The following is a 27,922-nucleotide window of genomic DNA, read 5'->3' as shown; positions in this document are numbered from 1 at the left end:
GTACACCATATGCGATTAAATGAGTACAATTTATAAAGGTTACTATAACTAAGTGATTAATAACGATACAGTATATATGAAGAGAAAATTAAAGAAAAGGCGCCAAACTTATCAAAGTCCAAACCACTTCGTGCACAGCCGTTGGAGCTCAATTACTGAAGCCTTCTGGCCACCATTCGATCCCCTCCGAACTCCTCGACTCGCAGCTCAGGACCCTCCGAACTCCTCGGACTCTCCAAACAGCTCAGGACCCTCCGAGTGGTCAACCAAGCACATCTAGCTTCATCCCCCCCCTCCGTCCTCGGAGAATCTCCCGGCCTCGGACCCCCCTTTGGGGTCCGATCCTCGCCCAGCTTAGAGCATTGCGTCCTCTCTCTCGACCCCCTCGCGCCGATCTGCCCAAAAGCCCGTCAACAAAAGCTTACAGACTCAGAAGAAAGAACATTAATCCCCATTTGGTTTACAAAGGAATACCATTCTCGTTATCAGTAAATTAGCATTCCTGCTAGTTAACAAAAAAGAAGAAACCCTCTTTACACAAACTTCTCTTAAATGTTGAAATTGAGATCGCATGCACCAAATGTGCTGGCAGCTTGCTCCACACCCTCAGAACCCTCTGAGTGAAGAAGTTTCCCCTCATGTTCACCTTTCACCCTTAACCCATGACCTCTGCTTGTAGTCCCATCTAACCTCAGTGGAAAAAGCCTGCTTGCATTTAACCTATCCATACCCCTCATGATTTTGTATACCTTTAATAAATATCCTCTCCATCTTCTACATTCCAGGAATAAAATCCTTATTCAGTCTTTCCCTATAGCTCAGGTCCTCCAGACCTGGCAAAATCATTGTAAATTTTCTCTGTACTCCAACCTTATTTACATCTATCCTGAGGGTAGGAGACTAAAACTGCACACTGTACTCCAAATTAGGCCTCAATAATGTCTTATACAACTTCAACATAACATCCCACCTCCTGTACTTAATACTTTGATCTATGACGCCTGTGTGCCAAAAGCTTTCTTTTGACCCTATCTACCTGAGACACCTGTGTTCCCAGATCCCTTTCTTCTACCACACTCCTCAGTTCATTGTGCAAAATCTACCCTGCTTGGTCGTACTGAAGCGCAACACCTTGCACTTGACTGCATTAAATTCTATCTGCCATTTCTCAGCCCATTTTCCCAGCTGGTCCAGATTCCATTGCAAACCATGATAGCCTTCCTCGTGTTCATTACACTCCCAGTCTTGCTATCATCCACAATTTGCTGGTCCAGTTAGCCACATTTTCCCTGTGCCACTCCACTAGTCACAGACTACCAGTCAGAGAGGCAACCATCTACTACCAATCTCTGGCTTCTCCCACAAAGCTAGTGTCTAATCCAATAAACTACCTCATCCTGAATGTCGAGCGACTGAGCCTTCCTGACCAAGCTCCCATGCGGGATCTTGCCAAATGCCTTGCTAAAGTGCACGTAGACAATATCCACTGCCTTGCTTTCATCAATGATCCTGGTAATTTCTTCCTCAAAGAACTCTATTAGATTGGTTAGGCATGCCCTACCATGCACAAACCCATGCTGGCTATCCTTAATTAGTCCAACTCTATCCAAATACTTGTATATCCAGTCCTGTAAAATACCTTGCAAATAACTTTCCCACTAGTGTGTCAGGCTCACTGACCTTTAAATATCTTCTACTCAGAGCTTTGGAAAGCAAATACTTGTGCTCATAGCGAAGGGTTATCAGTAGTGGGCTTGAGGATTGAACATCTAATAATGTGGTAACTAGTGATCTTTGGGCCAGAAGGGGAAGAACCAACCCTTCTACCTTCTTTGGATTCATTGAGAACCCAGATTTTCTGTGGGAAGTTTTAGTGGCCTGCACCTGATCCTCCAAAAGGCGTTTGATTAAGTTCCAGATACAAGGCTTATGCCATAAGGTAGGCAAGGGATCCTGAACAGGAGCATGGAATTGACAGTGAAAATAACTGGCACTTTCCCATTTGACCTTCCTGATCCTTATAAGACTCTGGGGCTTTGAGCTGGGAACTCCTGGAACACTACGGTAAAAGCGAATAGATTCAGAAACTCCATATGTTATGATTGTATTTTCAGATCTTAAACCAGGACAGTCGGTGGAAATGGAGCACAGAACTCTGAAGTTAAATCTGAGCAAAATGTGTAAGTTGACTGTACAATGGTAGATAAGGTATAAAGCAGCCAACTGCAATGTGCTCAGAATCAGAATCAGGTTTAATGTCACTGGTATATGTCATGAAATCTGTTGTTTTGTGGCAGCATTACTTTGCAATCCATAATAATAAAAACTAAACTGCAAAAAAAAGTATAGATAAAAAGCAAATATAGTTAAATAAGTCATGCTAAAGGAGAGAAAAACATACTGGGGTAGTGTTCATGAAATCTAGTGAATAGAGAAATCCTAAAATATTGAGTTCGTTTCTTCAGGTTCCTCTATCTCCTCATTGACTGTACCAATGAAGAGAGGGCATGTCCTGAGTGATGTGCGTGCTTAATGATGGATGCTGCCTTTTTGAGACATTGCTTTTTGAAGGTGTCCTGGATGATGGGGAGACTAGTGCTCATGGTGGGGAGTCTAGGACAAGAGGACACGACTTCAGGATCGAAGGACATCCATTTAGAACAGAGATGCGGAGAAATGACTTTAGTCAGAGGGTGGTAAATCTGTGCAATTTGGCCTCCATGGCCGCTCTTGGCAACGTCATTGGGTGCATTTAAGGCAGAGATGGATAGGTTCTTGATTAGCCAAGGCATCAAAGGGTATGGGGAGAAGACAGGGTGTGAGGATGACCAAAAGAATTGGATCAGGCCATGATTGAATGGTGGGGCAGACTCAATGGGCCGAATGGCCTACTTCTGATCCTATATCTTATGGTCTTACGATGGAGCTGGCTGAGTTGTAAACTCTTCAGCTTTTTGCAATCCTTCATACAAAACAGTGATGCAATCAGTTATAATGCTCTCCGTAGTCCATCTGCAGAAATTTGTGAGGGTGTCTTGGTGACCTACCAATTCTCCTCAAACCCTTAATGAAATACAGCTACTGCCATGCCTTCTTTATAATTGCATCAATATATTGGAACTAGATTAGATTTTCAAAGATGTTGTCAACCAGGAACTGTGTACCCTTTTCACTTCTGATCCCTCGATGAGGACTGGTGTGTGTTTCTTTGACCTCCTCCTTGGGCTTACTGGTAGAGCATAGATGCTGAAAGTAAGATTGTTGCTGTGACAATTTTGAGGCTGTGCCCTCTAGTTCTGGATACCTCCACCATAAGAAACACCCTCTCCACATCCACCCTGTCTAGTCCTTTCAGCATTCAGCAGGTTTCAGTGAGATCTCCACACTTTTTCTAAATTCCAATGAGTACAGGCCCAAAGCTGCCAAACACTCCACAGATATAACCCCCTTCTTTCCCAGAATTATCCCAGTGAACCTCCTCTGGACTCTCTCCAATGACAACACATCCATTCTCAGATACTGGGCCCAAATCTGTTGCCAATACTCCAAGTGCGGCCTGAGTAGTGTCTTATAAAGGCTCAGCATTACCATCTTGTTTTTTACATTCTATTCCCCTTGGAATAAATGCCAACATTGTATTTGCCTTCTTTACCACAGACTCATCCTGTCAGTTAACCTTCTGGGAGTCTTGCACAAGAACTCCCAAGAGCCTCTGTGCGTCTGATGTTTGAAATTTCTCATTTTAGATAATAGTTCGCAATATTGTTCCTTTTACCAAACACATTATCATACATTTCCCAACACTGTATTCCATTTGCCATTTTTTACCCATTCTTCCAATTTGACTGTTGCAATCGCATTGCTTCCTCAGCACTACCAACCCCTCCAGCTATCTTTATATCATCTGCAAACTTTGCCACAAAGCTATCAATTCCATTTTCTAAATCACTGACAAACAATGTGAAAAATTGTGTGCCCAATACTGATCTTTGAGGAACACCACTAGTCACCAGCAGCCAACTAGAAAAGGCCCCTTTTACTCCCACTCGCTGCCTCCTGCCTGTCAGCCATAACTCTATCCATGCCAGTATCTTTCCTGTAATTTTATCTTGTTAAGCAGCCTCGTGTGTGGCACCTTATCAAATGCCTTCTAAAATCTAAGTAAATGACATCCACTGCCTCTCCTTTGTCCACCCTGCTTGTTACTTCCTCAAAGAAATCTAATAGATTTGTCAGCCAAGGTTTCTCTTTATAGAAACCATGCTGACTTTGACTAATTTTATCATTAGTCTCCAAGTAGCCTGAAACCTCATCATTAATAATAGACTCCAACACTTTCCCAACGACTGAGGTTAGGCTAATTGGCCTATAAGTTCCTTTCTTCTCCCTTCTTAAAGAATGAAGTGACATTTGCAATCTTACCGTACTCTTGTCACCCTGCCAAGATTCAGTGATTTTTGATAGATCATGACCAATGCATCCGTTATCTCTCCAGCAACCTCTCTCAGGACCTGGGATGTCGTCCATCTGGTCCAGGTGACTTATCCACCTTAAGATCTTTCAGTTTGCCTGGCACCTTGTCCTTTGTAATAGCAATGTCACTCACTCCTGCTCCCTGACACTCTCGGTCCTCTGGCACACTGCTAGTGTCTTCCACAGTGAAGACTGTTGCAAAGTATCTATTATCTTCATCTACCTTTTCTTTGTCCCCCATTACTACCTCACCAGCAACATTTTCCTGTGGTGCAATATCAGCTCTCACCTCCCTTTTCCTCTTTATATAACTGAAAAAAACTTTTAGTATCCTGCTTCATATGATTGGCTAGTTTGCCCTCATATTTCATCTTTTCCATCTTATAACTTTTAGTTACCTTTTGTTGGATCTTAAAAGCTTTACACTCACTTTTGCTACCTTATTTGCCCTTTCTTTGGCTTTTATGCAGTCCTTAATATCCTTTGTCAGCCATGATTTTCTACCCCTGCCATTTGAGAACAATTTCTTCTGTGGGACATATCTATCCTGCGCCTTGTGAACTATTCACAGAAACTTCAGCCATCTCTGCTGTGCCGTCATCCCCACCAGTATCCTCCTCCAATCCACCTGGGCAAGCTCCTCACTCATGCCTCTGGAATTCCCTTTATTCCATTGTGATACTGATACATCTGAGTTATGCTTCTCCCTCTCAAATTGCAGTATGAATTCAAAATATTATGATCATTGCCTCCTAAGGGTTCCTTTACATTAAGCCTGCTAATAAGATCTGGGTAATTACACAACACCCAGTCTACGATAGCTTTTCCCTGAATAGGCTCATCTTATTCAGAATGGTATGCACATTTAAATACAGCACCTTCAGTTCTGCATTCTTTACCCTTTTGAGTTTTGCCTCTGTGGTACAATTGAATTCTTTTCTCTGAATACATTTGTACCCAATCACTGGCTTGTCCTTCCTTACGTTCATGTTACACCCATCACCTTCTTGTCACCCTGCTGGCTCATCCTCAGCTCTATCACACTGGTTCCCACCCTCCTGACATAACAGCTCTAATAAACCTGCCTGCAAGAATATTTGTTCCCCTCAGATTCAGGTTCAGCCTGTCCCTTTTGTACAGGTCACACCTGCCCCTGAAGAGGTCCCAATTGTCCAGAAATCTGAATCCCTTGCCCCTGCTCCAATTCTCCAGCCACACATTTATCTGCCACTTCATTTTATTCCTATCCTCACTCTCATGGCACAGGCAGCAACTGAAATTACTATCCTTCAGGTCCAACTTCTCAGCTTCCTTCCCAACTCCCTGCATTCTTTTTTCAGGACCTCCTCCCTTTTTCTACTTATGTCACTGGTACCGTGACTTCTGGCTGCTCACCCTCCCTTTTCAGGATATTGTAGATGTGTTCAGACACCACAGACCCTGGCACTTGGGAGGCAAACTCTTCCCGGCCACTGGTATGACTGTCACCCTTTCGAAGAAGGTGGGAATCTCTGACTGCAGCAGTGAGAGATTGAAGATGTCCTCGAACACTCCCACCAGTTGGTTGGCACAGGTTTTCAAAGCCCGACCATTAGGGCCTGATGGGTTCACCCTCATGTAAGATGTTTTGATGTCGGCCTCTGAGACAGAGATCAAAGGGTCATTAGATGCTGCAGAGATTTGCACAGCTGTAGTTTTATTTTCCCTTTCAAAGCATGCATAAAAGGCATTGAGCTCATCTGGGAGAGAAGCATCACAGCCATTCATGATGTTAGGGTTCACCTTGTCATTTCTTCGGCAGATTGAACGGGGCACGACTGCGCAAGCGCGTGAAGGTCGGCCTCTGAGATCAGCGGGAGAGTTTAAAAAGTGAACAGATTGAGAAGGGGCGGTCATTTCTTTGGCAATTTGAACGGGGCACGACTGCACAAGCGCGTGAAGGTCGGCCTCTGAGATCAGTGGGAGAGTTTAAAAAGTGAACAGATTGAGAAGGGGCGGTCATTTCTTTGGCAATTTGAACGGGGCACGACTGCGCAAGCGCGTGAAGGTCGGCCGCTGAGATCAGCGGGAGAGTTTAAAAAGTGAACAGATTGAGAAGGGGCGGTCATTTCTTTGGCAATTTGAACGGGGCACGACTGCGCAAGCGCGTGAAGGTCGGCCTCTGAGATCAGCGGGAGAGTTTAAAAAGTGAACAGATTGAGAAGGGGCGGTCATTTCTTTGGCAATTTGAACGGGGCACAATTGCGCAAGCATGTGAAGGTCGGCCTCTGAGATCAGCGGGAGAGTTTAAAAAGTGAACAGATTGAGAAGGGGCGGTCATTTCTTCGGCAGATTGAACGGGGCACGACTGCGCAAGCATGTGAAGGTCGGCCTCTGAGATCAGCGGGAGAGTTTAAAAAGCGAGCAAATTAACGGAGCGGGTGACGGAGTAGCAGGGGACAGAGTAGGAAGGCTTTGGCTCGAGAGGCTGAGGACGAGCTTTCTCCCAGAGAGGTAAGGCCAGGTAAGCTCCTTTAATTGAACTAATTAGCTTAGGAATAGGTAATTGAGGCTGCAGTTAGGGCAGTTGAGTGCTCCGTTTGCAGTATGTGGGAAGTCGGGACGAGCACAATTGTCCCTGATGACTACACCTGCAAAAGGTGCATCCAGCTGCAGCTCCTGCCAAACCGGGTTAGGGAACTGGAGCTGGATGAACTTCAGATCATTCGGGAGGCAGAGGCAGAAATAAACAGAAGTTACAGGGAGATAGTCACCCCTAAGAGTCAGGAGACAGGTAGCTGGGTGACTGTCAGGAGAGGGAAGAGGAATAGACAGAATGAGCAGAGCACCCCTGTAGCCGTTCCCATCAACAATAAGTATACCGTTTTGGATACTGTTGGTGGGGACGACCTACAAGGGACAAGTTGCAGTGGTTGCGTCTCTAGCACTGAGACTGGACCCTCAGCTCAGAAGGGAAGGAGGGAAAAGAGGAGAGCAGTAGTGATAGGGGATTCAGTAGTTAGGGGGACAGATAGGAGGTTCTGTGGAAGAGATCGAGAATCCTGGATGGTCTGTTGCCTCCCTGGTGCCAGCGTCCGCGAAATCTCGGATCAAGTTCTCAGTATTCTCAAGAGGGAGGGTGAGCAGCCTGATGTCGTGGTCCATGTAGGGACCAATGACGTGGATAGGAAGAAGGAGGAGGTCCTGCAAAGAGAATTTAGGGAGTTAGGTGCAAAGTTGAAGGACAGGACCTCCAGGTTGCAATCTCAGGATTGCTACCCGTGCCACATGCTAGTGAGGCTAGAATTAGGAAGATAATGCAGCTAAATACGTGGCTAAGGAGTTGGTGCAGGAGGGAGGGCTTCATGTTTCTGGACAATTGGGCCTTGCTCCAGGGAAGGTGGGACCTGTTCTGACGGGACGGGTTGCACCTGAACTGGAGGGGGACCAACATCCTTGTGGGAAGGTTTGCTAGTGCTGCTCCAGGGGGTTTAAACTAGATTTGCAGGGGGAGGGGAACCAGAGTGTTAGAGCAGATAGTGACGTGGAGGAGGATAAAGGCCATGTGAAAGCTGCAAGCATCAGGAACAAAGGTGATGTACTGAGAGCTTGGATACATACATGGAATTAAGATGTAGTGGCCATTGCTGAGACTTGGCTGGTACCAGGGCAGGAATGGATTCTCAATATTCCTGGATTTCAGTACTTTAGAAGGGATGGGGGGGTAGGAAGGGGAGGAGGGGTGGCATTACTGGTCAGGGATACTATTACAGCTTCAGAAAGGTGGGTAATGTAGCAGGATCCTCTTTTGAGTCAGTATGGGTAGAAGTCAGGAACAGGAAGGGAGCAGTTAATCTACTGTGAGTATTCTGTAGGCCCCCTGGTAACAGCAGAGATACCGAGGAGGCAGATTTTGGAAAGGTGCAAAAATAACAGCGTTGTTATCATGGGTGACCTTAACTTCCCTAATATTGATTGGCACCTGATCAGTTCCAATGGTTTAGACGGGGCAGAGTTTGTCAAATGTGTCCAGGATGGATTCCTGTCACGGTATGTTGACAGACCGACTAGGGGGAATGCCATACTAGATCTATATAACCATGTAACAATTACAGCATGGAAACAGGCCATCTCGGCCCTTCTAGTCCATGCTGAACGCTTACTGTCACCTAGTCCCACCGACTTGCACTCAGCCCATAACCCTTCATTCCTTTCCTGTCCATATACCTATCCAATTTTTTTTAAATAACAAAATCGAACCTGCCTCTACCACTTCTACTGGAAGCTCATTCCACACAGCTACCACTCTCTGAGTAAAGAAGTTCCTCCTCGCGTTATCCCTAAACTTTTGCCCCTTAACTCTCAACTCATGTCCTCCTGTTTGAATCTCCTCTACTCTCAATGGAAAAAGCCTATCCACGTCAACTCTATCTATCCCCCTCATAATTTTAAATACCTCTATCAAGTCCCCCCTCAATCTTCTATGCTCCAAAGTGTAAAGACCTAACTTGTTCAACCTTTCCCTGTAACTTAGGTGCTGAAACCCAGGTAACATTCTAGTAAATCTCCTCTGTACTCTCTCTATTTTGTTGACATCTTTCCTTTAATTCAGTAACCAGATCTGTACACAATACTCCAAATTTGGCCTCACCGATCAATGCCTTGTACAATTTTAACATTACATCCCAACTCCTATACTCAATGCTCTGATTTATAAAGGCCAGCATACCAAAAGCTTTCTTCTCCACCCTATCCGCATGAGATCCCACCTTCAGGGAACTATGCACCATTATTCCTAGATCACTCTGTTCTACTGCATTCCTCAATGCCCTAACATTTGCCATGTATGTCCTATTTTGAATAGTCCTACCAAAATGTGGCCCCTCATACTTATCAGCATTAAATTCTCATCTGCCATCTTTCAGCCCACTCTTCTAACTGGCCTAAATCTCCCTGCAAGCTTTGAAAACCTACTTCAATATCCACAACGCCACCTACCCTTAGTATCATCTGCATACTTACTAATCCAGTTTTCCACCCCATCATCCAGATCATTAATGTATATGACAAACAACATTGGACCCAGTACAGATCCCTGAGGCACACCACTAGTCACCGGCCTCCAACCTGATAAACAGTTATCCACCACTACTCTCTGGCATCTCCCATCCAGCCACTGTTGAATCCATTTTACTACTTCAATATTAATACCTAATGATTGAACCTTCCTAACTAACCTTCCGTGAGGAACCTTGTCAAGGGCCTTACTGAAGTCCATATAGACAACATCCACTGCTTTACCCTCCTCAACTTTCCTCGTAACCTCTTCAAAAAATTCAATAAGATTTGTCAAACATGACCTTCCACACACAAATCCATATATACTGTTCCTAATCAGACCCTGTCTATCCAGATAATTATATATACCATCTCTAAGAATACTTTCCATTAATTTACCCACCACTGATGTCAAACTTACAGGCCAATAATTGCTAGGTTTACTTTTAGAATCCTTTATAAACAATGGAACCACATGAGCAATACGCCAATCCTCCAGCACCATCCCTGTCTCTAATGACATTTGAAATATTTCTGTCAGAGCCCCTGCTATTTCTACACTAACTTCCCTCAAGGTCCTAAGGAATATCCTGTCAGGAATATCCATTTTTATATTCTTTAAAAGTGCCTCTTCTTTAACCATCATAGTTTCCATAACTACCTTACTTGTTTCCCTTACCTTACACATTTCAATATCCTTCTCCTTAGTGAATACCGAAGAAAAGAAATTGTTCAAAATCTCCCCCATCTTTTTTGGCTCCGCACATAGCTGTCCACTCTGATTCTCTAAGGGACCAAGTTTATCCCTCACTATCCTTTTCCTATTAATATAACTGTAAAAACCCTTCGGATTTATTTTCACCTTACTTGCCAAAGCAACCTCATATCTTCTTTTAGTTTTTCTAATTTCTTTCTTAAGATTCTTTTTGCATTCTTTATATTCCTCGAGCACCTCATTTACTCCATGCTGCCTATATTTATTGTACATCTCTTTTTTCGAACCAAGTTTCCAATATCCCTTGAAAATTATGGCTCTCTCAAACTTTTAACCTTTCCTTTCAACCTAACAGGAACATAAAGAATTAGTGTTAGGTAATATTATCTAGTATTAGGTAACGAAATGGGTCAGGTCACAGATCTCTCAGGGGGTGAGCATCTGGGGGACAGTGACCTTTAGCATTATCATGGAAAAGGATAGAATCAGAGAGGACAGGAAAATTTTTAATTGGGGAAGGGCAAATTATGAGGCTATAAGGCTAGAACTTGAGGGTGTGATTGGGATCATGTTTTTGCAGGAAGATGTACTATGGACATGTGGTCAATGTTTAGGGATCTCTTGCAGGATGTTAGGGATAAATTTGTCCCAGTGAGGAAGATAAAGAATGGTAGGGTGAAGGAACCATGGGTGATAAAGTGAGCTGGAAAATCTAGTCAGGTGGAAGAAGGCAGCATATGTGAGGTTTAGGAAGCAAGAGTAGCATGAAAGGAGCTTAAGGGGCTGAGGAGAACAAGAAGGGGGCATGAGAAGGCCTTGGCGAGTAGGGTAAAGGAAAACCCCAAGGCATTCTTCAATTATGTGAAGAACAGAAGGATGACAGGAGTGAAGATAGGGCCGATTAGAGATAGAAGTGGGAAGATGTGCCTGGAGGCTGTGGAAGTGAGCGAGGTCCTCAATGAATACTTCTCTTCGGTGTTCGCCAATGAGAGGGAACTTGATGACGGTGATGACAATATGAGTGAGGTTGATGTTCTGGATCATATTGATATTAAGGGAGAGGAGGTGTTGGAATTGTTAAAATACATTAGGATGGATAAGTCCCCGGGGCCTGACAGAATATTCTGCAGGCTGCTCCACGAGGCGAGGGAAGAGATTGCTGAGCCTCTGGCTAGGATCTTTATGTCCTCGTTGTCCATTTAAGTTTATTAAGTTTATATCCAGAAAAAATACTAAATTCTGTAAATATAGATAACATAAACGGAATAGATCTCCTAGGGTCTGAAATATAAACTAATAAATCATCCGCATATAACAAAACCTTATGTAATTTAACCCCTATTTTAATACCCTGCACAGACTTAGAATCCCTAAGAGTGATAGCAAGTGGTTCTAAAGCCAAATTAAATAATAGAGGACTGAGAGGACAACCCTGGCGGGTTCCTCTATATAATCTAAAATAAGGAGATTTTTGATTTTTAGTTATAACCACTGCCACTGGGGTTTGATAAATCAATTTAATTAAGGGAATAGATCCCAGACTGAAATTAAACCTCTTCAAAACCTGAAACAAATAAGGCCACTCCACCCTATCAAAGGGTTTCTCTGCATCTAGAGATACGATACATTCAGATTCTTTGGCTGAGGGAGAATAAATGGTATTTAACAGTCTTCAAATATTAAAATGTGAGTACCTATTTTTTAATAAATCGTGCTTGATCATTTGAGAGAACAGTAGGCAAAATATTCTCAAGTCTATTAGCTAGAATCTTAGAGAGAATTTAAAAATCTACATTCAACAAAGAGATAGGTCTATAGGATGTACATTGCAGTAGGTCTTTTCCTTTTTAGGAATCAATGAAATTAATACCTCATAAAAAGTTTTTGGATGATTCCCAGAGGGTATAGAATCAGTAAGGATTTGATGAAGACATGGCATAAGCATTTCATGAAAAGTCTTATAAAATTCCACCATATAACCATCAGGTTAGATCCCGGAGCTTTCCCTAATTGCATAGAGGATATAGCTTTAGCTATCTCCTCTTGTTTGATACGTGCATCTAATATATCAGCATCTTGAGTCGAAATTTTGGGTATATCTAACTTTTGCAAAAATCTATTCATAGTAATCAGAGAATTCAGATTTATAAAGATTAGAATAGAAATCCATAAATATCTTATTAATTTCATAAGGGTCTAAGGTTTCAATTCTATCTGGTCTATGGATTTTTAAAATCTGACTTCTGACCATACCAGCCTTCAACTGACTCACCAAAAGTTTACCAGATTTTTCCCCATGTATATAAAATAAACTTTTAGATTTAAGAATTTGCTGTTCAATGGGAAAGGTCAAATGCAAATCATACTGTGATTGAAATTCGACTCTTTTTTTATGTAGGTCTTCAGTAGGTTTAACTGAATACGCTTTATCTTTCTCTCTAATTTTATTAGTAAGTGCTGACAATTCCATTTTAGTTTTCTTTCTTAAAGCTGCTGGGTATGAAATTATCTGTCCTCAAGAAAAGATTTCATCGTGTCCCATAAAACCAGGTTTGACATTCCTTCAGTTGTGTTAAATTCAAAAAATATAGAAATTTGCTCCTTAATAAAACTAACAAAGGCTGGATCCTGTAACAGTACAGGATTCAATCTCCACTGTGACATTTTCAAAAAGCTGTCCGAAAGCTTCAGGGTAAACTTCAAAGGCGATTGATCCGACAATGCAATGACGTCATAGGCACACTCAATAATGGAGTGTAGCAAACGTGTATCTAAAAAAAAGTAATCAATTCCAGTATACTTACAATGAATGTGTGAAAAAAAAGAGAAATCATTGTCGTTAGGGTGTTTATATCTCCAGATATCGACCAGGCCATTTTCTAGTAAAAAATAATTAATACACGCTGCCGCTTTGTTAGGAAGCGACGGATTGGTTGATGACCTGTCAATCGCTGGGTTCAGACAACAATTAAAAATCACCACCCATGATCAACTTGCAAACGTGTATCAAAGTCGGTAGCTCAGAAAAAAGCTTCTAAAAAAATAGGAATTATCTACATTAGTTGTGTATACACACACCAAAGCTACCTTTCGCTCACATAATAAACCCGTAACAATTAAATATCTTCCAATTGAATCAGTAATAGTATTAAAATGTACAAAAGGGATTTTGGAGTTAACAAAAATAGATACGCCTCTAATTTTATTAGTCGACAACGAGTGAAATAAAGGTTCTTTCCAAAGTTTGAAAAACCTGTCCTCATCCTGTTTCCATATATGATTTCTTGCGCAAAAATAATATCGGCGTGTTTTTAATTTCTTAAAAATCTTTTTACTCTTAACAGGATGATTCACACTGTTCAGATTCCAAGAGATTATATTAATCTTATTAACATCCATGTTTAAAATTTAATTTATTTTATAAAAAAAACTATTACACAAGCACAGATTGATCCAAAAGGCATGGGTACAACTGGAAGGAGCGACGTATTTGCGAAAAAAAATCCCATCAAAAGAACTGCCCAATCGAGAAAAAAGTCTATTCTAATAGACCAAACAAAGCAAGAAAGACAGTAACCAATAGGCTGGCCACATGCTAACCTAATAACCCTTGACCCTATCCTCCATTTTGCAGCTACGTATATTAAATTTAGAATATTGAACCCACCCAAGATAGACATAATAAAAGGAACAAACAGATTTCAAATGTTACAATGTTATGTCCAACAGAAGTAAAAACATAATTGGCGACGGCCATCTTAAATTCGGCTAAAGTATATTAATCACATATTCAAAGAAAAATAAATCCAAGCAAATAATATTATGGAGTTCTTTCTCTCAAAAAAAGAGAAATAAATAAATAAATAAATATCAAACCTAAAACTGTATTAGTATTGAAACAAACAAGAAATAAAAAGAATAATACACGACAGGTCCTATACGGACCTTTATAATATAATACTGTAAGAGTTCTCTACAAAACAGTTATATTCTAATTATTAGTGAGTAAAGAAAAGTTTATTCAGCCACGTACTATATCAAAGACTTAAAAAGCATTGAATAGACTTAACTCAGGATATCTATAGACATCTCATACATCAGAATTACCTATTCAGTAATTGGCTTAACTTTAAGATTTGTAATGTACTTTCATCCCTCCTGAGGAGAGTAGATTCTCAGTGACTTAGACCCTTCAGGAAAAATTACCAGCCATACTGGGGGCCGAAGAGAAGGGTGTAAATTTAATTTGTACATTTCACTCATGACTTCTCGGTATTTCCTTCTTTTGGCAAAGATCTCGGGGGGTAATCTTCAACAATACGAAGTTCTGTTGATTTAAAGATTATCTTTCGTCTTTTTCTGGCTTCTCGAAGTATGGCTTCTTTGGTTGTATAATAATGCAGACAAAGTACAATTGGTCGAGGATGTAATTCAGGTGAACGCCGAGAAAATGGAATTCTATGGACTCTTACCAGTTAAAGGGCTAGTTTCCAGAGTCTCGCTAAAAAGTGAGTACAACATATCTGAAAAGAACTTTAACAGATCACCAGCTTCAGTATTTTCAGGCAGTCCTTGTATATGCAAATTACTCTGACGCCCCCTACTATCTAAATCAACCATTTTTTCTTCATTTTAGATAGTTCCGAGGTAATTTCATTGATTTTCTTCTCCATCAAAGACAACTTCATTCCTTGATCTTTAATAGTTTGCCTGAATTGATCATGTTCATTCTCGATTTGACTTGTAGTCTGCTTAAGCGCCTGAAGTTGAAAGTCTGAATTCTTCAGAGAATCTTGAACACTAGAGATAGATTTTTCAAGCTTCCTGTTGGAGTCCGTCAACTTATTAATGTTAGTGTTAAGCGATCTGAATTCCGACTTCATGTCTTGTATTGAAGAAAATATTCCTGCTAAAGTAATAGGTTCCTCTGCTTTCTTTATTTGTTCAGTTTGCTCCATTTCAGGAAAAGTCTTGCAGCTTCTCAGTTCAATACCAGAACGACTTCTTTTGGCCATCGTAATTAAATTGTAAATTCTTCAGTAGAAGTAATAAATCATCAAACTTAAAAGGAATCTGTCAGTGGAATATAAAATATAAAGAAAAGTGGAGCCACTGTAAAATGGCGGATCCGACTGTCCTGTCTTTACAAAGAGTCATGAAGCCATTGAGCTACAGCGCTGCATCCAAAATGGTGGCAGATAGCTGTATTTCTGTAAAGAAATGCACACAGCAGTCCCCGAAGTCCCTCTGGTTCAGCAGCCTTGCTCTGAGGTCTTCAACTTTATTTTGCAGAGATTGTACAGCCACCAGCAGGATAGTCGGGAGTGGGGGTCTAAAGTATGGGGTACGGTGGAATGATAGTAAGTGCCCAGCAGCAACCTGGGGGACCTGGTGTTCACTTTGCACTTCATGTCCAATCAACTGTCTGTGCCAACATTGCTGTTCTTAACATAGAAATCTACAACAAATCAACCCTACTCTAGAAACTGCTGAGAATTCCCCTACCGCGTAGCCCTCTGTTTTCCTAAGCTCCATTTACCTATCTAAGGGTCTCTTAAAAGACCACCAGTTGTACACGAATAGCACTGGTTCATATCAGGACTTCATTCCTCTGTACGTTGCCTTTTATCAGCATCCTTCTGAATACCTTTATACTAAGTACATTGATCGAAACGGATTCCACCACCTCCTCTGACTCAGATAACCTGAGTGATGGGGAAACATGGAGACACTTGGTCCATTCAGTTTGGCAAGGGTATCCATGAGTGGCCTTAATAAGGAAGGACAATGAGAAGAAGTTGGTAATGGACGGGGAAGATTTGACAGGGATGTTAAGTAATGATTTTATAATTATTAAGAGGTATTAGTCTTTCAAAATTCCAAAATTATAGCAGAAGTGGGAACATTGGGGCCAGAACAACTGCATGGTCTAAGAAAAGATGTGGTAACCCAGGGCATGCCCATTTCTCCCTGTTACCATCAGGTAGAAGATACAGAAACCTGAAGGCACACACTCAGCGATTCAAAAACAGCTTTTTCCCCTCTGCTGTCCGATTCCTAAATGGACTTTGAAGCTTTGGACACAACCTCACTTTTTTAATATACAGTATTTCTGTTTTTGCACATTTTAATAATCTATTTAATATACATAATTTATTTACTTGTTTATTATTATGTTTTATTTTAATTTTTTCTCTCTGTGCTAGATTATGTTTTGCATTGAACTGTCGCTGCTAAGTTAAAAAATTTCATGTCAAGTGCCGGTGATAACAAACCTGATTCCTGATCCTAATTTGTGGCAGTTTACCCTATTGCTACTGATGCAGCTTTTCATCTTGTGCCATTCTCGAGTGTCAGTAAAGAGCAGGTGAGATCCTGCAGTCTGTTGAATACTGTGCATAAGTGGGGATGACCCAGCACAAGCTACAGCTGGTCTTTGGGTCACGTGGGCTCACAATGATACAAATTAATGGACAGTTTTTATTATGACACTGTATTATGGCTGACTGGGAGCCTCACCCAGATTCTCACACCCACACCTAGGCATCCCATTGTCTAGGGTGCAAAGCCATCACCTGGGGGGGGGGGGTCATAGGAGACCAGCTCTAGGCCTAGCTGAGATGAGTGAAAAGGAAAGTGGGCACACTGGACCTGTTGGCACTTGTTTACTTAAGATTAATACCACAAATTTTGGCTGATAAGATTTGTTTTGCTTCACCCTCACATTTAACACTGCTCTCACACTTAAATACCTCACACTTCATAGTCAACTATGTTTTATCTTCATACATGAACTCCCCTGCCCTAATAGAACATAGAACATACAGGCCCTTCATCCCACCATGTGCCAACTTTGTAGCCGATCTTACAGGAAAAGTTACTCCAAGAGGCAGGCTGTTGGAAAATCTTTTCACAATGACTAGAGCCTTTCACAGAGCCCAGCACCTACACAAGCAGTGACCTGCGGCGAGATGGAGGCAAGGAGGCTCGGGGCAGTTATATCTCACAATTTCCAATCTCAAACATCCAGGTTTTTAGTGTGCATCTCTTCACCTGACCAATCTTTGTCCACCTCCTCTTGTATTAGGGCAGCGTTGGGACAGACAAGGCTGCAATGGAGCTGCACGTCTGAACCACGTGGAGTTTGCTAATTGCCAGCCTTCAGCAAATGGCTGTAGCCAGAGGGAGTGCCTGACTGCTCGAGCCCTGAGCCATCCTTACCAGATAGCCAAAGATGAAAGCAGACTCGGCTGGTGGAAACTGCTGGCAGTTTAAGACAGTGATTGTTTTTGTTGGGTTGAATTCACCAGGAGCAGCAGCATGCAAGTGGGTGCTGTTCCAGGGCAGCTGAGGAAGTGGTCTTCCAGGAGGTAATGGGAAGGCACTCTTCTTTTGGGCTTGGTTCTCAGGAGACCTGATTTGGCAAATCGAGATGCAGCATAAAAGGCTTTAGGCAAATGGGTTTTCATGTGAGCTGCATCCTGCCAGAGTTTGGGAGTCAAAATGAGATGGAAATGGAAGGACTTGTTTCCTTTAAAGGAAAATTGTATAGATATTTATTGTAGGAATTGGAGGAAATAGCACAAGTGGTTTTATGTCCAGTAAAGAGATAGTATTGTTTCAACTGGCTGAATGATTTGCTTGTTTTAACTTTCAGTGGGAACTTTATCATGCGCTGGTCCGACAACCTCACTCACAGAAGCTGCCCAGATGATTAGCAGAGATCACTGTACAGGTAATGGCTCCATCACTGGGTGTGATTCCTCCTGTGGGTCGCAGCCCCAGTACTGCTGATCAGAGCAACCTCTACCTCTGCAGCTCCATCTACCTCCTTGCTGGTTTGAGGCGTGAAACAGAGATCTGAATTAAGGAGACTAGCTCGTGTATTCTCTCCAATGTTTCTGTATACACTGAGGCTACTGTGGTGGGTGGAGGTGGGAGATAATATTGCTGGGATTAATGCCGAAGTTTTTAAATCTTTCCTGGCTATATGTGAGATATCAAATCACTAGAAGACAGCAAATGTGTCCCCTCCACCTTTTCAAGAAAGGACTTTTGACCCAAATTTCAATGTTAGGGACTATATAGGAGGAAGTTGCAAAGGACAGGAATTTCATTAACCAGAGTGGACAGACAGGACAGGACCAATGATCACTTGGAAAGGCAGGGACAAATCAGAACTGGACAGATGAGATTCATATTTATTTATTATATGTAAATGCGTCATTTGCTTTAACAAACAACTCAACTTAAGGATGTGTTGGGGGCAGCTCTCAAGCGTCACCACATATTCTGGTGTCATCGTAGCATGCCCACGATACTCTGCATAACAACACGAGTAGCAACAAAAACCACAGAACAAATCACGCCGCTTCCCCCACCCCCAAAATTGTAAAAGGTTGCTGAGTGAATGCTGTTTTTCCTTTTGCTTTAAAGTCAATTCAACACAAGAAAAGTCAAATTAAAATAGCGTAATAGAATTACAATACAAATTGTGTCTATAGCAGCCAAACCAAAACAATTGGTGCTGCCAGCGACCCTACAGATTTGTTATACTTGCATGACGCACCCACACTTCGATAATGGTTGCTCCAAAAGTCAAGGATATGTATTTCGATCCTTTATTAGCAATTGCAAACATACAATCTTGAAGTGATGAAATTTAAGCGTACCCAAGTGTAAGCTATGCGTAATTGAGCGGTCAGCAAAAGATATGACATCTGCCAGTCCAAGCAGCAAACTGCAACGAAATAAGCAAGAATACATAACTTTTTCCCTTTGCTTTTACCATGCCTCCCCACTCATTTGACTAGTTACCATAATAAACAGGCAACACAAGACATAATACAGATAGAGAACAGATGCAGAGCTCCAGCAGTGGCCAACACTGCCATCCATCACCATTCAAGTTATACTGCCCACACAGACTTCAGCTTTTCACCTGGAGACTAGTTCAAAAGTCTGGGACCCATGGGATCCAGAGCAAGTTTGCAAATTGGGTCCAAAACTAGCATAGCCATAGGAGTAGAATTTAATGGTAGAGGGTTGTTTGTGTGATTGTGTGGTCAGTGGTGTTCCAAAGTGATGGGACACTTTCTGTTTGTGAATGTGGAAGGCATAACATCCTAAGTTATAGGAGCAGAGTTAGGCCATTCAGCCTGTCAAGTCTACTCCGACATTCCATTATGGCTGTTCTCAGATCCCACTCAACCTCATACACCTGCCTTCTCGTCATATCCTTTGATGCCCTGACCGATAGGAGATGATCATCTTCTGCCTCAAATATACCCACAGACTTGGCCTCTACTGCAGTCTGTGGCAGGACATTCCACAGATTTACTACTCTCTGGCAAAGAAAATTCCTCCTTAGCTCTGCTCTAAAGGGTTGCCCCTCAATTTTGAGGCTGTGCCCTCTAGTTCTGGATGCCCCCACCACAGGGAACATGCTGTCTGCATCCACTCTATCTGGTCCTTTCAACATCTGGTAGGTTTCAGTGAGATCCCCTGCATATTTCCAAATTCCCATGAGCACAGGCCCAAAGCTGCCAAGCACTCCTCAGATGTTAACCCCTTCATTCCTGGAAACATCCTCTGGACTCTCTCCAATGACAATACATTCTTTCTGAGATATGGAGCCCAAAACTGTTGACAATACTTGAAGTGTGACCTGCCTGGAGTATTATAAAGGCTCAGTATTATCTCCTTGCTTTGAAATTCCATTCCCCTCGAAATAAATGCTAACATTACATTTGTCTTCTTTACCACAGACTCAACATGTAAATTAACCTTCTGGGAATGTAGAACATAGAAATCTTCAGCAGATTATGGGCCTTTTGGCCCACAATATTGTGCCAACTATGTAATCTACTCTAGAAACTGCCAAGAGTTCCTCGACTGCATAGCCATCTCCATGTACCTATCTAAGAGACTCTTAAAAGACACTATTGCATCCGCCTCCACCACCATTGCTGGCAGTGTATTCCACACACACACCACTCCCTGTGTGAAAAACTTACCCCTGATATTCCCTCTGTACCTACTTCCAAGCACCTTAAAACTATGGCTCATCATATTAGCCATTTCAGCCCTGGGAAAAGCCTATGGCTATCCACATGATCAATGCTTCTCATTATATTATACACCTCTATGTCATCTCTCATCCTCCATTGCTCCAAGGAGAAAAGGCCAAGTTCACTCAACCTATTCTCATATGGTATGCTCTTCAACCAAGGCAACATCCTTGTAAATCTCCTCTGCACTCTCACTGTAGTATCCACATCCTTCCTGTAGTGAGGTGACCAGAACTGAGCACAGTACTCCAAGTGGGGTCTGACCAGGGTCTTGTATAGCTGTAACATTACACTCTCTCTATAGTATCCACATCCTTCCTGTAGTGAGGCGACCAGAACTGAGCACAGTACTCCAAGTGGGGTCTGACCAGGGTCTTGTATAGCTGTAACATTACACTCTCTCTATAGTATCCACATCCTTCCTGTAGTGAGGTGACCAGAACTGAGCACAATACTCCAAGTGGGGTCTGTCCAGGGTCTTGTATAGCTGTAACATTACACTCTCTCTATAGTATCCACATCCTTCCTGTAGTGAGGTGACCAGAACTGAACACAATACTCCAAGTGGGGTCTGACCAAGGTCTTGTATAGCTGTAACATTACACTCTCTCTATAGTATCCACATCCTTCCTGTAGTGAGGTGACCAGAACTGAACACAGTACTCCAAGTGGGGTCTGTCCAGGGTCTTGTATAGCTGTAACATTACACTCTCTCTATAGTATCCACATCCTTCCTGTAGTGAGGTGACCAGAACTGAACACAATACTCCAAGTGGGGTCTGACCAAGGTCTTGTATAGCTGTAACATTACACTCTCTCTATAGTATCCACATCCTTCCTGTAGTGAGGTGACCAGAACTGAACACAGTACTCCAAGTGGGGTCTGTCCAGGGTCTTGTATAGCTGTAACATTACCTCACGACTCTTGAGCTCAATCCCACAGTCGATAAATGCCATATGCCTTCTTAGCAACACTGTCAACCTGCGCAGCAGCTTTGAGTGTCCCATGGACACAGACCTCCAGATTTCGCTGATCTTCCACACTGCCAAGAGTATATTCTGTCTTTAAATTTGATCTTCCAAAGTGAACCACTTCTCACTTATCAAGGTTGAACTCCATCTGCCACTTCTCAGCCCAGTTCTGCATTTTATCGATGCCCCGTTGTAACCTCTGACAGCCTTCCACACTATCCACAACACCCCCAACTTTTGTGTCATCAGCAAACTTACTAACCCACCCTTCTATTTCTTCATCTAGATCATTTATAAAAATCACAAAGAGGAGGAGTCCCAGAACAGATCCCTGAGGCACACCACTGGTCACTGACCTCTGTGCAGAATACGAACCATCTACAAGCACCCTTTTCCTTCTGTGGACAAGCCAATTCTGGATCCACAAAGCAAAGTCTTCTTGGATCCCATACCTCCTTACTTTCTGAAGGAGCCTTGCATGGGGAACCTTGTCAAATGCCTTACTGAAATCCATTTGCATTACATCCACTGCTGTACCTTCATCAATGTGTTTTGGTGCATCCTCAAAGAATTCAATCAAGCTCGTAAGGCACGACCTGCCCTTGACAAAGCCATGCTGACTACTCCGAATCATATTATACCTCTCCAAATGTTCATAAATCCTGCCTCTCAGGATCTTCTCCAACAACTTACCCACCACTGAAGTAAAACTCACTGGTCTATAATTTCCTGGGTTATCTCTACTCTCTTTCTAGAACAAGGGAACAACATTTGCAACCCTCCAATTTTCTCCCATCCCTATCAATAATGCAAAGATCATCACCAGAGGTTCAGTAATCTCCTCCCTCGCTTCCCATAGTAGCCTGGGGTATATCTTGACTGGTTTTGACGACTAATGTAATGCTTTTCAAAAGCTCGAGCACATCCTCTTTCTTAATGTTTATATGCTGAAACGTTTCAGTCTGCTGTAAGTCATTCCCACAATTGCCAAAGTCCTTTTCCCTGGTGAATACTGAAGCTAAGTATTCATTAAGTACCTCTGCTACCTCCTCCAACTGCATGCACATGTTTCTACTATAGCACCTGATTGCTGATTGGTCCTTTTCTCACACAGTTCATCCTCTTGCGCTTCACATACTTGTAGAATGCCTTGGGATTTTCCTTAACCCTGCTCACCAAGGCCCCTATCCCAGTTAAATGTTTTCCCAAATTGTCTGCTCCTATCCCTCTCCAGCGCTAAGGTAAAGGAGATCGAGTTGTGATCACTACCTCAAAAATGCTCTCCCACCGACAGATCTGACACCTGACCAGGTTCATTTCCAAATACCAGATTAAGTACAGCCTCTCCTCTTGTTCGCTTATCGACATATTGCGTCAGGAAACCTTCCTGAACACACCTATCAAACCCACCCCATCTAAACCCCTCGCTCTAAGGAGATGCCAGTCAATATTAGGAAAATTAAAATCACCCATCACAACTCTATTATCTGCCTGACTATCTGCTCCTCAATGTCCCTGTTACTATTGGAGGGTCTATCAAACCACCCAGTAGAGTTATTGCTCCCTTTCTGTTTCTGACTTCCACCCACAATGACTTGTAAGGAGTAAATCAAGTTAACAGCCCATGGTATTACAGGCAACTAACGTGGTTAGAGCATCAGCTGATTGGTAGGAGGCAGTGAGTGGGAATAAAAGGATCCTTTTCTGGTTGGCTGCCAGTGACTAGTGGTGTTTTCAGGGGTCAGTGTTGGGACCGCTTCTTTTTATGCTGTATATAAATGATTTAGGTGATGGAATGGATGGATTTGTTGCCAAGTTTGCAGATGATACAAAGATTGGTGGAGGGGCAGGTAGTGTTGAGGAAACAGGATGCAGAGGGACTTAGACAGATTAGGAGAATGGACAAGAAAGTGGCAAATGAAATATAATGTTGGAAAATGCATGGTCATGCACTTTGGTCGTAGAAACAAATGTGCAGACTATTTTCTAAATGAGGAGAAAATCCAAAAATCTGAGATGCAAAGTGACTTGGAAGTTCTTGTGCAGAACACCCTGAAGGTTAACTTGCAGGTTGAGTCAGTGGTGAGGAAGGCAAATGCCATGTTAGCATTCATTTCAAGAGGTCTAGAAAACAAAATTAAGGATGTGATGCTGAGGCTTTATAAGGCACTGGTGAGGCCTCACCTTGAGTACTGTGAACATTTTTGGGACCCTCATCTTAGAAAAGATATGCTGACATTGGAAAGGGTCCAGGGGAGGTTCACAAGGATGATTCCAGGAATGAAAGGGTTATCACGAGAGGAGCGTTTGATGGCTCTGGGTCTGTACTCACTGGAATTCGGAAGGAAGGAGGGATCTCATTGAAACCTTTCAAATGTTGAAAGGCCTAGACAGAGTAGATGTGGGAAGGATGTTTCCAATGGTGGGGGAGTCTAGGACAAGAGGGCACAGCCTCAGGATAAAGGGGTGCCCTTTCAAAACTGAGATGCAGAGAAATTTCTTTAGCCAAAGGGTGATGAATTTGTGAAATTTGTTGCCACTGGCAGCTGTGGAGGCCAGGTAATTGGGTGTATTAATAGGCAAAGATTGATAGGTTCTTGATTGTTCATGGTATCAAAGGTTACGGGAGAAAGCTGGAAACTGGGGTTAAGGAGGAGGGAAAAAAGGATCAGCCATGATTGAGTGGCGGAGCAGACCCGATGGGCCAGGTGACCTAATTCTGTTTCTATGTCTGACGGTCTTATAAAGGAGAAGTGAAAGTATATATCGGACCACATGCCTTTTCAGAAGGCATTTGATAAGGTCCCACATAGAAGATTGGTGGGTAAAATCAAAGCTCAGGGCATCGGGGGGAAGACATTGACATGGATAGAAAACTGGTTGGCAGATAGAAAGCAAAGGGTAGCGGTGAATGGGTGTTTCTCGGAATGGCAGGTGGTGACTAGTGGGGTGCCACAGGGCTCGGTATTGGGACCACAGCTGTTTACAATTTACGTCAACGATTTGGATGAAGGCATTGAGAATAACATCAGCAAGTTTGCTGATGATACTAAGCTGGGTGGCAGTGTGACATGTGATGAGGATGTTAGGAGAATTCAGGGTGACTTGGATAGGCTGGGTGAGTGGGCAGATACTTGGCAGATGGCGTTTAATGTGAATAAGTGTGAGGTTATCCAAGTGGGAGTAAGAACAGGAAGGCAGGTTATTATCTGAACGGTGTAGAGTTGGGTAAGGGAGAAATACAAAGAGATCTCGGAGTCCTTGTTCATCAGTCACTGAAGGTGAATGAGCAAGTGCAGCAGGCAGTGAAGAAGGCTAATGGAATGTTGGCCTTTATTACAAAGGGAATTGAGTACAAGAGCAAGGAAATCCTCTTGCATTTGTACAGAGGCCTGGTGAGACCACACCTGGAGTATTGTGTACAGTTTTGGTCTCCAGGGTTAAGAAAGGACATCCTGGCTGTAGAGGAAGTGCAGCGTAGATTCACGAGGTTAATTCCTGGGTTGTCTGGACTGTCTTACGCAGAGGCGTTAGAGAGACTGGGCTTGTACACGCTGGAATTAAGGAGATTGAGAGGGGATCTGATTGAAACATATAAGATTATTAAGGGATTGGACAAGATAGAGGCAGGAAATATGTTCCAGATGCTGGGAGTGTCCAGTACCAGAGGGCATGGTTTGAGAATAAGGGGTAGGTCATTTAGGACAGAGTTAAGGAAAAACTTCTTCTCCCAGAGAGTTGTGGGGGTCTGGAATGCACTGCGTCGGAAGGTAGTGGAGGCCAATTCTCTGGATGCTTTCAAGAAGGAGCTAAATAAGTATCTTATGGATAGGGGAATCAAGGGATATGGGGACAAGGCAGGAACCGGGTATTGATAGTAATTAATCAGCCATGATCTCAAAATGGCGGTGCAGTCTTGAAGGGCCGAATGGTCTACTTCTGCACCTATTGTCTATTGTCACAGGGAAATGATGCTGGAGAGGTAGTATTAGGGGACGGTGAAATGGCAGACAGACTGAATAACTATTTTGCATTATTTGTTACTGTGGAAGACACGAGCAGTATGTTAGAGTGTCAGGGGGCTAAAGTGAGTGCAAGTGCTATTTCCAGGGTAAGCCGAAAGGTCTGAACCTTTCACCTGGACTAGATGGACTACACCTTCTGGATCTGAAAGCGGTAGCTGGAGAGATTGTGGCATTAGTCATGAATCAATAGTTTCTACCATGGTTCTGAAGGACTGGACAATTGCAAATGTCACTCCAAGGGAGAGAGGCAGAGGAAAGGAAATGATAGCTTGACTTCAGTGGTTGGGAAGATGTTAGAGTCGATTGTTTAAGATGAAATTTCAGGGTATTTGGAGGGAGACAATAGAGTAGATGAAAATCAGCTGAGTTTCCTTAAGGGAAAATCTTGCCTGACAAATCTGTTGGATTTCTTTGAGGAAATAACAAGTGGGATAGACAAAAGGGAATCAGTGGATGTTGTGTTCTTGGATTTTCAGAAGGTCTTTGACAAGATGCTGCATATGAGGCTGCTTAGCAAGATAAGAGCTATGGTATTACAGGAAAGATATTAGCATGGATAAAGCTGTGGTTGATTGGCAGGAGGCAAAGAGTGGGAATAAATGGAGCCTTTTCTGATTTGCTGCCAGTGACTACTGGTATTCCACAGGGGTCTGTGTTGGGATAGCTTCTTTTTACATTTTATGTCAATGATTTGTATTTTGGAATTGATGGCTTTTTGGCCAAGTTTGAGGATGATATGAAGATAAGTGGAAGAGCAGGTAGTGTTGAGGAAGATGGGATGCTGCAGAAGGACCTCTCACTCAATGTCAGAAAGACTCGGGAGCTGATTATTGACTTCAGGAGGAGGAAACCAGAGGCCCATGAGGTGGAGAGGGTCAGCAATTTAAAATTCCTCAGTCTAACCATTTCTGAAGACCTATCCGGGGCCCAGCATGTAAGTGCAATTCCAAATAAAGCATGGCAACGCCACTACTTCCTTAGCCGTTTGCAAAGTTTTGGCATGATATCTATTAATGCAAGCTTGATTTCAACATTTACGAGATGTTTGGATAGGTACAAAGATGGTAGGGATATGGAGGACCATGGTCTCGGTGCAGGTCGAAGAAGTAGGCGTCTTGAGTGGTTCAGCACAGACTAGGTGGGCTGAAGGGTCTGATTCTGTGCTGTACTTTTCTATGGCTCTATGACTTGGACAGATTCAGAGAACGGGCAAAGAAATGGCAGATGGAATACAGTGTCAGGAAGTGTATGGTTACGCACTCTTAGAAGGAATAAAAGCATAGTCTATTTTCGAAATGGAGAAAAAAACAAATTCTTGTGCAAGGTTCCCAAAAGGTTAACTTGCAGATTGAGTCAGTGGTGAAGAAGACAAATTCAATGTTAGCATTCATTTCAAGGGGACTAGAATATAAAAGCGAGGATGTAATGCTGAGGCTGTATAGGCATTGGTGAGCCCTCACATGGACATAAGAAATAGGAGCAGGAGTAGGCTATCTCTTGCTCTACCATTCAATAAGATCATGGCTGATCTGACCATGGACTCATCTCCACCTGCCTGCCTTTTCCCCATAAATCTGAATTCCCCTTCTAGGCAAAAATCTATCCAACTTTATCGTAAATATATGTACTGAGGTAGCCTTCATTGCTTCATTGGTCAGAGAATTCGACAGATTCACCACTCTCTGGGAAAAGCATTTCCTCCTCATCTCAGTCTCCTCAATCTACTCCCCCAAACCTCGAGGCTCTGTCCCCTAGTTCTAGTCTCACCTACCAGTGGAAACAACTTTCCTGCCCCTATCTTATCTATCCCTGTTCAGAATTTTATGTTTATATAAGATCTCCTCTCATTCTTCTGAATTCCAGCGAGTACAGTCCCAGGCGACTCAATCTCTCCTCATAGTCTTATCCCTCATCTCTGGAATCAACCTGGTGAACCTCCTCTGCACCGTCTCCAAAGCCAGTATATCCTTCCTCAAGTATGGAGACCAGAACTGCACGCAGTACTCCAGGTGCGGCCTCACCAGTACCCTGTATAGTTGCAGCATGACCTCCCTGCTCTTAAATTCAATCCCTCTAGCAATGAAGGCCAACATTCCATTTGTCTTCTTGATAGCCTGCTGAACCTGCAAACCAACCTTTTGTCTGCACAGCAGCATGCTATATTTTTTTTTACAATTTAAGTAATAATCTGCTCTTCCATTTTTACTTCCAAAGTGAATGACCTCGCATTTACCAACATTGTACTCCATCTGCCAGACCCTTGCCCACTCACGTAACCTATATATATCTGTCTGCAGAGGCAAAAACTAAGAATAAAGGGGGCCTTTTCTGCTGGGCTGCCAGTGACTTTTGGTGTTCCACAGGCAACTGTGTTGGGACTGATTCTCTTTACATTATATGTCAATTTCTTGGATAATGGAATTGATGGTTTTGTTGCAAAGTTTGCAGACAATATGAAGATAAATGGAGAAGCAGGTTGTCTGTGGAAGTAAGGTGGCTGCAGAAGGACTTGGACAGATTAGGAGAATGGGCAAAGAAATGGCAGATGGAATACAATGTCAGGAAGTATGTGGTCATACACTTTGGTAGAAGAAATGAAAGGGTTGACTATTTTTTAAATGGCAAGAAAA

At 42.7% G+C, this 27,922-nt stretch overlaps 1 protein-coding gene and 1 pseudogene across 4 annotated transcripts in view; both read left to right on the top strand.

The window, feature by feature from the left end:
- LOC132401275 (mitochondrial import inner membrane translocase subunit TIM14-like) overlaps positions 1 to 27,922 on the top strand; it is a 499,620-nt pseudogene that overhangs the window by 412,977 nt on the left and 58,721 nt on the right.
- The window catches only part of si:ch211-222n4.2 (uncharacterized protein LOC101885505 homolog), a 104,027-nt gene that overhangs the window by 35,118 nt on the left and 40,987 nt on the right, over positions 1 to 27,922 (top strand). For 2 of the 4 annotated variants that reach the window (XM_059983321.1, XM_059983323.1), the window contains exons 4-5: positions 2,115 to 2,180; positions 17,883 to 17,960. The exons of 1 other annotated variant lie outside the window; for it this stretch is intronic. In XM_059983321.1, coding sequence (XP_059839304.1) covers positions 2,115 to 2,180; positions 17,883 to 17,960 — 144 coding nt within the window. The remainder of the gene's footprint in view (positions 1 to 2,114; positions 2,181 to 17,882; positions 17,961 to 27,922) is intronic. One more of the 4 variants, XM_059983322.1, reaches the window with a different exon arrangement.

Source organism: Hypanus sabinus, chromosome 10 (genome assembly GCF_030144855.1).
Source record: "Hypanus sabinus isolate sHypSab1 chromosome 10, sHypSab1.hap1, whole genome shotgun sequence".
Classification (NCBI taxonomy): domain Eukaryota; kingdom Metazoa; phylum Chordata; class Chondrichthyes; order Myliobatiformes; family Dasyatidae; genus Hypanus; species Hypanus sabinus.
The sequence above is the reverse complement of the archived record's forward strand: the minus strand, read 5'-3'. Positions and strand labels throughout refer to the sequence as shown.